At 38.6% G+C, this 10,753-nt stretch overlaps 1 protein-coding gene across 1 annotated transcript; it reads right to left on the reverse strand.

Moving 5' to 3' along the window:
* Positions 1 to 1,442: 1,442 nt before the first annotated feature.
* LOC149829777 (E3 ubiquitin-protein ligase AIRP2-like) lies at positions 1,443 to 5,282 on the reverse strand. Its single transcript, XM_090015620.1, has 5 exons — positions 4,910 to 5,282; positions 2,514 to 2,664; positions 2,328 to 2,394; positions 1,910 to 2,144; positions 1,443 to 1,807 (listed from the first exon to the last, which is right to left on the reverse strand). Exons 1-5 carry the CDS (start codon positions 4,990 to 4,992, stop codon positions 1,600 to 1,602), a joined length of 744 nt encoding a protein of 247 aa, XP_089871746.1. The 5' UTR covers positions 4,993 to 5,282; the 3' UTR covers positions 1,443 to 1,599.
* Positions 5,283 to 10,753: the final 5,471 nt, after the last annotated feature.

Here is a 10,753-nt window from a genome sequence, read left to right on the forward strand (position 1 = left end):
TTTTGTACTCCCCAAAATGGTGGGATAATGGCTCATTTTGTACTCCCCAAGAGTAAAACAAACTGTCATAAAGTGGAGCCCATGATGAGCCCAAGGGTTTTCCTACAAAACAAAGCTTTTCATAGGAAAATAGTCATACAATCCCCATGGACAAACAATTTTGTGTTAAAAAAAAAAGTCAAAGTTCGCGCCTTTTACACAAGTCATTTCCTTTCCCCATCTTTGAAAGAAACATGCCTTAAATGTGCATTTGAGAAAAAAAATCCAAGCAAGAATTTTCAGTAGCGAGAACTCTTGTAGGAACCACAGTTTTCTTGCTCGAGTCAAACAAGCAGTGTGTGAAACTGTGTTACAGTACCTTTAATTTCCCAAAAGCTAGGCAAGTATAGGCTTTTCAATAGTATTCAATCACACCATATAATAGGTGCAAGACAAATATAGCGTTTGGCTTGGAAATAATGAGATTCGAGGGGAAATCCTACTGCTTCCAGCTTTGAAACAATGGACTCGGGGTCGGATGAGATAGCTGGATGGTTAGGTCACGCCATCATAACCGAGGGGTCTCGGGTTCGAACCCATGAAAATTAAGCCCCAACTTGCCTATCCAAAGAAAAAAGGAGTGCTTAACGATACCATCAATAGAGATAGTAAGCAATATTTTGGAGGTTGCAGGGGCCCACGGTACCCTACAATTCTAATGTCCCACATTAAAGAGGATTCTCTTTTACCACCAAACCACACTTAAAGGCAAAGGAAAGAGAAAGCTTACCTTGTTCCCCAAGGGAAAAAAAAAAACAACGGTAAAATTAATGAAGGAAAATCATAATAATCTTTTGATGTATTTCTTTAATGCAGAAATTACAAGACAGATATGCATGTGATACTTGGGTTGTATTTGGATTCACGGAATCAGGTGGAGTTGCAGCACCTCCTTATCAGCAAGTGTGATAAACCGCCCACAAGGGCTCTGCTCATTTAGTAGGGGTGACTTGTGAATGTCACCAAGTTGACAGGATGTCACAAGTTTGAAAGCCATGGGTGGCGTCCCTTGCCACAAGGTCAAAGCTGAGTATACTCCCGGATGGGCAGGGGAAACCTCAAAGGTTTTACCAAGCCATGGGTGGTGTCCCTGGTCACAAGGTCAAAGCCAATGTGTGGTTTTTGAGGGCGGCGGGGAGAGAGTGTTTTCCTTTGGAACATCTAGAAAAAAGTAAGTGTGATAAACTGGGAAGTTGAAATTTTGAACATCAATATACAAACGTGGCTTATCCAACTTTTCTGGATGAGTGGTTCATCCAAACACCCATATGAGTTCACCACTCTTCTTCATTATGCATATGTTCATCTGGATGATGGCTTAGCAGAGCATCTTCATTTTTCAGAACAAACATGAAGCAGGCAAAAAGAAAAACGGGAAATTCAAGGACACTGAAAATTCAGACTTGAGATAATATACCATTTCATTACTTTCAGCAGTGAAAGATACCACAGAGATGCATGCTCTCTCCTACCAGACTATTTACAGAGGAGGCGGACCGAGCTCCTTTCGCACTGTACACCATTTTACCTCATCTAGGCAATGGATTTCCCTGAACATAATCATATAGTATAATCATAGACAAAGAATAGGCTCTCAGGCATGACAAGAGGGAGTTTTTCAATATAGATGTAAAATTGCCTTAGGTTCTCCTTTGCCAGCATTGCAGTGTCGATGACATCAGAGTTGCTGGTAAGAACCCAGAGATCCCATGAATTCACTCGTTTCAGGCTGTCCCTACAAAATGGGCAGGACTTGGACCTTGTATTCCTGCAAAAAAGAGAGCTTTGATGTTTAACAGAATGCTTCTTGTCAACGAAAGCAATCAAAATGTTGGTGACAAAAACATAAGGATTTTGAGCTCCATCACACCAGTCACGGAAGCATTTGATGCACATTGCATGCCCACAATTAGGCAAGACAACCTTGCCACAAGCCTCCATGCAAATCCCACATTCATTTTCCCTTTCCAAATCCAAATCTGACAGCTTCTTCCTCTCATCGATTCTCTTACGAGTTGATCTTTCTTTACATCGTGCCTTCTCTTTACTATCTTCCAATTCCATATGTTCAGCTTCAAGCTGCTGCAAAGCAGGATATATAACCGCTGAAACCCAGGGCCCCAGCCAGAAATACAACAAAAAGGGAAACATCAACATCAAATACTGAGAATGGAGCAGAGCAATGTAAAGATAAAAGATCACAAACAATATCAGAAGCACCCATACACTGTAACAATAAGAACAAAATCAATAATGAAAAATAAAATTGAGATTATTAAGATACCAACCATAGAATTCCCTCAGGCTAGCCTTCCGTTCCTCAGAAGAAATGGTTGTCTTGCCATCAACATATACCTGCAATCAAACCCATATCTCCAATTGTAAATGCAAATGGAACAGTGACATTGGGAATGACATGAACTCAGGCTAAGATTTTTTCTTCATCTCTCACAAAAATTGTGCATCTTACTCACCTTATATATAAGAATGTGAAGTAGGCCTAACCAGTTTGAAAAGCTGAAATCCATCCACTCAATGATAAAAAGAAAAATAGGTGCTAAAGGACTGTAAGACAATCTCATTTGAAGGCAAGCCCCATCAAAATCTCCAGGAATAGAAGCAGCCCTGAAGTATAGATAGGTATTGATCCAATTTTAGTATAAGCCAAATAGTTTCCAACCCAAATGATCAATATTCCTCCCTTTTTTTTTAATTTTAATTTGCAATAAGAAAGTCACTTTTCAATTAAGAAATTCATAGGACGAAGGAGAAAAAACACAAAAGAACAGTTTGACAGCCTTTTTCCATGATACAAATTAAGGATGTCAATGATTGAATAAGATGCACAAGAAAAGGGGGAAAACAATCCATGAAAAATGAAAACAGGTGATAATCTGTAATGTTCGTGCTTAATAAAATGTAACAAGAAAACCAAATAGCAATTTGGCGTTCATACTCCATATTAGTTTTCCAGGTTAGAGTCAGAAATGACATTGTGACAAGAAAAAATCAAAAAAATGGAAAATTCCATCAGGAGAACAAAATCTCTAAGGCACAGTGTCTGAATACAATTGCTCTTCCTTTCACAACCACATGATAGAAATTTAGGACGTCAATCCATGAAAATGAAAACATATGATACGGACTACAACCACCACTATCCAACAAAACATCTTTTTCATAAATATGGATATAATAATGCAGACTATCCGTAATGCCCATGCTTAAAAAAAAGTGACAAGAAAACAAAATAGCAATTTGGTGTTCACACTTTTCTTTGGATTTATAACCCAAAGAAACCGCACCAGACACGAAGACCCAGTCGTGCTGGCTCAGCCTGCCATACCTACACTCCTCATGCTGGCAGCGCAAAACTCCGAGGCTAGGACCCCAGATCCCAATGCCTATGCTAGCTTGTGCAGAGGGGAGACACACATGGGAATCGAACCTTGACTGCCCGTCAAGCAGCCAAGGCCCCACCCCACTACATCAACCCCCCTTGGGGCTTGGCATTCATACTTCATATTAGTTTTCCAGGTTAGAGTCAGAAATTACATTGTGACAGAAAAAAATTCAAAAAAATGGAAAATTCCATCAGGAGAACAAAATCTCTAAGGCACAGTGTCTGAATACAATTGCTCTTCTTTTCACATCCACATGATAGAAATTAAGGATGTCAATGATTGAATAAAATGCACAGGAAAAGGGGGAAAATAATCCATGAAAAATGAAAACAGATGATACTGACTACAACCACCACTATCTAACAAAACCATCTTTTTCATAAATATGGATATAATAATGCAGACTATCCGTATTGTTCGTGCTTAATAAAAAGTAACAAGAAAACAAAATAGAAATTTTCCGTTCATACTTCATATTAGTTTTCCAGGTTAGAGTCAGAAATGACATTGCTACAAGAAAAAAATCAAAAAAATGGAAAATTCCATCAGGAGAACAAAATCTCTAAGGCACAGTGTTTGAATACAATTGCTCTTCTTTTCACATCCACATATATCAATTCCTACAGTAAATGGAAGAAACAAAAAGGGCCAATAATTCGATGGGTATGTTATATTATTTCAGTGATTAGGAATCTTATGTTTGATTAAAAACATGGAAATTAAAACCCCAACAACAGCGGAGCACCATTGAACTCTACATTTGGAGAGAAAAACAGACGAGAACAAAGTAAACCCACTGATGCTCAACATACTTTTCCTTTGCCTTTTTTAGTTAAACCAATCGACCAGCATACGGATGATCATAAATTCATATTAAGAGACAAGATAAGCAGCAACCAATTTGAAGATAAAACTGCTTTAAGTTACGTTTCCAATATTAGTCATTACAGGCTGTACCTCAATAAATGGTAAAAAAAGGTCAAAAAATGCACAACCAAAATTTCAAAAGGTACACTAAAGGAAGAACAGGGTAGACACACAATTCATCAACTTCTTCCTTTTAGTATTTTGTAAGAAAATAAATCAACCATGGCAACTTTGGTATACCTTAAAACAGAAAAAAAAACACCAAATAAAAAAAAAAGGATGGTTCATCTCCATTCTCTTCTTTCTCCATGTTAGAAACAGGGGAGAACGAATTGATGAACAAATTACAAGAACATATAGAATCCGATTAAGATTATCACTTGAGAAAAGGAAAATAAAAGTACAGAAGAACATATATTTTATAAAGAGGATATGAACATACGAAAAAATCGGAGACAATAAACAAGACAGAAATCACAAAAGGAAAAAGATGGGTCATCCAATATTCTGCTTTTCAATGTTGGGTTATCATGGCTATGACTAAATGACTGAAAAAATTAAGCCAAGAGAGAGACAGAGAGAGAGTGAGTGAGACTCACAAGGTATTGGCATGTTGGATATCTGCCTCTAAGGCCTTGAGTGATTCCTTAAAAGATGATTTCTGCTGCAGTCTCTGCATCATCTTCCTCTGCCTTCAATAGAAAGGGAGAAGTGGAGGAGGCGGGCTTTATAGAGAGAGAAAAATAGAGAAAGATGAGGGAGGGAGAGGAGGTTAAGAGATTAAGAGCTAGAGAGAGAGAGGTTAAGAGATTAAGAGCTAGAGAGAGAGAGGTTAAGAGAGAGAGAGGAGGAGGGGGAAGACAGTTTTGCTTTGGAATTAAAAAAACCTTCAAAACCAACCGCAAGAAAAGAAAGGGATGGCTTTTTGCTGTTGCTTTCCCTTGCCCTTCCTTTTTGGTTTTGGGGAACCAATTTGTTCTTTCTTTTGTGCGTGTGCCTCTTTTAAATAATGAGGTGATGGTGGGTGATTGCTTCTGTTGGTTTTGGTATGAGGTAAGGTATTACGAAATGTGGCAAGCAGACTTTGCGGGGATTGTTTTTATTTTTTGCATTCTTTCTTCCTCAATTTCTCCCCCACCATTATCGTGTTCTCCCGACGGTTCCCGTGGACCCTTCTCGAAAGCCTTCCGTATATATAAAAATATAAAATACACAAATAATATAAAAAATTATAAATTTGTTCTTATCACGTTACTATCATGATAAAAACAAGTTATTCTCGAAATAAAAGATACTTTTAAAAATATCGCATTTTTTGGTATTATATCGGCCTTTAAAAAGTATCATGATAACATTCTCAAACATTAGAAACGTTGTGGACACTACATCTAGCTAGCTATCAAGGAAATCTTGCCAAGGAAAAAATCTTAAGAAACTTTTGCGTATAGAAAGTATAAAAGTAATATCAAAACGTTAAAATCATCCTTTTTTTTCGTTGAATTATATCTCAAAAGCACGATATTTTAGCATTATATCGGCTTTGAAAAATATCTTGATAAAATCATGGCAAACAACAACTGTCTGGACCCTCGTGGCTCATGCTGTAGCTTGGAAAAGATGTTTGGGTAGGAGTAGGACAGTTCATATTTAGGGCGTTCAATGTTTTTGTCTCATCATGCACGCAAGGCAGGATATTTTGGTGCTCTAAATCAGGCTGTCCTAATCTGCTAAGTGTCTTCCCTGTCTCTAGTTTGCCAAATTTGGTCATATCCAGTTATGTCTGACTTCAGTAGAGCCCACATTTGGCACATAGCCTAAGAGGGTGTGTTTTGATATTATAGCTCAATGTTTATTAGTTTTAGATCTAATGATAGCTTAACTGGCCGTTAATATCCCATTAACCAATCACATGACAGCCTTTCACAGGCTCCTCAGCAATAGAATGCAGGCCCCCATTCAGTGTGATTGGCTGCATCACATCAGGGTGTGTTTGATTGCTTGTCCAAGATTGAACGAATCCTTAAAGTCAAGTGACCCTTGGATCGCAAGCACAATGAACTTCATTGTCAGGATGTTCCGATGTAGTCTAATACCAAAGCCAGGTATATATATGGCTGACATTGTGGTCTCGGGTTCGAATAATTTCAGTTCATTGGGCTTAGGGGCTCCATGTGATTGGTAGGAGCTGTCAGTGCACGTCTCCTTGTGGCGGGAGGTTGCAGGTTCAAAACCCAGTGGTAGGTTGAATAACTGGTGGGGGTCTGCCTAACCCCAGCTTGCCTTTAAAAAAAAAAAGTTTCCTCCCAAAACTAGGGATGGCAGTGGACCCCGGGAAAGCGGGGCCCCGCCTCGCCCCGTTTGGACCGTTGATGAAGGGTTGAAACAGGGATGGAGGCGGGGACAAAGGTTAAAATCCATCCCCGTTCGGGGATGGATGTACCCTTTTCCCCACCCCGTCCCCGCCACGATCCCCGCTTCATCACCGCCCCCGGCCGCCTCATCCCCGTTTGAACCGGGGATGGAGGACATGAAACGGGGATGAAGGCAAGGGTGGAGGTTAAAATCCATCCCGGCCGGGGATGGAGGTTCTAATCTTGAGGCGGGGCGGGGGTGGAGACCTTGTCTCCCGCCCCGCCCCACTGCCATCCCTACCCAAAACAGGTAATGATTGAGCACCCAAGCTCTCAGGGAGCCCACTAGTAAAAGGCACCCACACACCCAATGAGAGGCTAACCTGGGACAAAAAGGTCAGCACCTTCTCCCCACTTTAGCAACTCCAAATATCTATATATTTCTCCTAACCTAGGTCAGCAAACGGAACATGCAGCACTGAAATTCGAGTGGATCATGGGTCAGGTACACCCGATCCGGCACTAGCACCAGACAAGTGCCAGGTTTTGCTACAGAAATTTTGGGAGTTGATGGCCACTGTTGGGGTTAAGATACATGAGACCCTTTTGCCCAGTCTGTGAAATTAAAACTAATGTGAAAAATCTCGTTCTTGTCAAAACTCAATCGAAAGAAAATAACATGGTATTTTCAAAAAAAAAATTAGAAGAATATTGGCATATATAAAAATGCATCAAATACATAAAGCATATATACAAAAATATCTAAAAGATCAATAATATTTAAAAAAATTTATTAGAACAACTTTTTTTATCACATTAATTTCAAGGTAAAAATAAGATATTTTCAAAACGAAACATAATTTGAAAATATCACTCTAGTTCGATATTATATTGGCCTTTGAAAATATCATGATAAAATCACATTTCCTAATTATTGACGATATTTAGGACATAAATCAAAGGTATACGTGACTTTTGCATGTGAAAATATCGGCAAAAGAAAAAGGAAGAAGCTAGAAAATCCAAGATAACCTATCTCACTAACCAAAAGAAGCTGGCACCTTGTGACTTCCTACTGGTGCCTGTCAAATTAATTAGATTGAGTGGCACTCATAATCTCAAATTGTGCACTTATCTAGAAAAATGGGATAAGTTGGGATACTACATTGTGGAAATCAATTCTAAATTCCAGGTTTATCTTATTTTTGTGGATAAGTGGGTGCATCAATATGCACTATAACCAGTCAAAACTTGGTCTGGTCTGCTGAGTCCGGATCTGGTAATCACCAGGTCCAGATCTGCTAGGACCCCCATAGATGTGTTATTAGTGCAGCACTATTGCGCTCTGACTTGAATCAGGATCTGACCCAGTAATCATAAGCCTGACACTATGGGCCCATCCCACTTTGACAAACTTGGTGCCTCCAAGTCACAGAGGAGGCAATTGAGAACGGTCAAGTTGGCTTAGTGGGTTAGGTGGGTCTGAAGCATGTCAGAGATTCCATTAGCCACTTGTACCCCACAGTGTTAATGGGCTTGGAGGACTTGGTCAAGTCACTTTAAGCGTCTTTTGTTGGTTGCCCACAAGCAGGGGCGTAGCTAGGATTCATGTGAGGGGGGGGCAAACAGGGGTGTAGCAAAAAAAAAATTATTCCCGAATTTTTTTTTTTGAGATAAAATAAAAAATGGCTACAATTATTAATAAAAAACTATTTCATATGGACAAATCAAACTATTTGCTGCAGTCAGGGCTGGGCTAGGACTGGACTGGGCTACAAAAATGGATAAAAATCTATTTCATATGGAATCAGGGCTGGGCTAGGACTGGGCTTTTAAAAAAAAACAAAAAAAATTAACTGTTTCGGGAGGCAGGACTGGGCTACAGCCCAGTCCTGCCCCCCCCCCCCCCCCCTAGCTACGCCCTTGCCCACAAGAAATACCAATCCAACAACCTAGCTATCCAAACTTTTATCAATTCAGCTCACAAGGGCACCGCTCTTTTCGTAGGGGCGACTTGTAAATGTCACCAAGTTAACGGGATTCAAAACATGCGGGTGACATTGTTGGTTATTTTCCATAACATATTCACATGCATGGTCTCACGCGTTAAGGAGAGAGTTGGGCCCACTTTCTGTTTTATGCATGGGATATCCATGCCTAGACATATCCAAAACGGTTTCATCCCTTAATGCGAAAAAATCATAATGCATGACGTTTTGGCTGAGTAACGGCTACCCAGGAAAGAAGGACTTATCCCCAACCTTCGCTCTTTATATAAGAGCACATAATTGATGATAAGGAGGAGATTCATTATAGAAAAGAGAAACAAGCCCCCTAAAGGAGGTCGTGAAATATCAAAAATACTATTCTCTTTATTTCTACACTCTCTGCATCATCTGCGCACTTCAAGATAGTCCTACAGAGGTTCAACAGTGGTATCAGAGCCAGAGTCTTACGGTGTGCATAGATATGTTGCTCAACACTTTTCGTTACCTATGAACCTCGCTTCTCACTCACGATCAACCGCTTTTCACCATCAATTGTTGTTCGACATCAATCACACAAGAAAAACAAAACAAAACAAAAAATAAGGAATAGAGGTAAAGGTCAGAGGTTTTTCTTTTTTTTGTTTGGGGCAGTCGTCAAAAAACTGGCTACCCTCTTGATAGAAAATCATACATTTTAGTGTGGCACGTAACCAAAATTTTAGGGTATGAAATAAAAAAAAGGAAAAAGTAATAATAATAAAAGTCAATTTACTAAGTTTTGAGCTGTGTTTTTCTGTAGAGGAGTCAATCTGTGCCGATCTTCGACAGCCTTTGTTGCCGGCATTAGGGGCAAAGGGAAAACCCTCTTCTCTTAACTCTTAAGTTACCTTTTTTATTTTATTTTATTTTATTTTTTATTCTTGTTGTCAAGATTACCAAAATGCCCATTTTCTTACTGATTAATTTTGTCTGTTAAATTCATTTACATTATTGCCTTTTTATATGTTTGTAAATCCCTCTAAATATTGGACAAGTGACAATGAAATACTTACATTCGACCATCGATATAAAGTATTTGAATTACTTATCGTGGGTCACACTAAGAAGACCCTGCATCCGACGTAGGTGGGTCATGTGTAGGCAAAACAGTACCTACATAACAATGAGTTAGAAATTCACACAATGTACATTTCAACTAATCAAGTATACAATTATTTAAATGATATACGTATCGAAGGAGCCTGTGAAGATGAAGGCTCAGACTGGCTACCACTGGGTGCTTGGTGAGTGTATCATTCACGAACCATATTCTAACAAATAAAAATGTACTATCAATACATTCAAACATTGCAATACATTTTAATATATTCAAATCAATATAATATATTTCAATATATTCTAATCATTCAGATCAAATTGAAAAAAAACTTCATGCAAGACATTCAAACATTATAATATATTTCAATATATTCAAATCAATACAATACATTTCAATACATTCAAATCATTTAGGTCAAATTGAAAAAAACTTCATGCAAGATATTTAAACATTGCAATACATTTCAATATATTCAAATCAATACAATACATTTCAATATATTCAAATCAATACAATACATTCTGGTCTTTTACATACCACTTTTAAATCTACATGTGCCTTTGGATTATCCTTCATGTTCCCTTTCACATTCATTATTGTATTAAACACATTTTTCTCCACATGTATGACATCCAAATTATGTCGTATCAATAAGGTTGGTCAATATGGTAGTTCCCAAAATATAGATTTCTTTGTCCAATTGCGATCCTTCTCAAATCCAATAAAAGGCGTTGGCTTACGAGCATCTGTCAGTCCACATAAAAAGTATTACAATCTTCTTAAAATCTCTATGTCAGACAACCTTTTTGGTAGACCTTCCATTTCAGTTGTGCCTGCTCGAAACACATTCTTTTGTCATCAGAATGAATGATCGTTGGGTAGAAATTGACGGTGACAATTAAACCAGCACGGCTTCCTTCCATGTGTCAATCTAAACGATTTTGTATCCTCCATGCAGTACGGACATGCTAACCTCCCATGTGTGCTCCAACCAGATAACATATC

The sequence above is a fragment of the Nuphar pumila genome, chromosome 8, assembly GCF_984573655.1.
Source record: "Nuphar pumila chromosome 8, dmNupPumi1.hap1.1, whole genome shotgun sequence".
Classification (NCBI taxonomy): domain Eukaryota; kingdom Viridiplantae; phylum Streptophyta; class Magnoliopsida; order Nymphaeales; family Nymphaeaceae; genus Nuphar; species Nuphar pumila.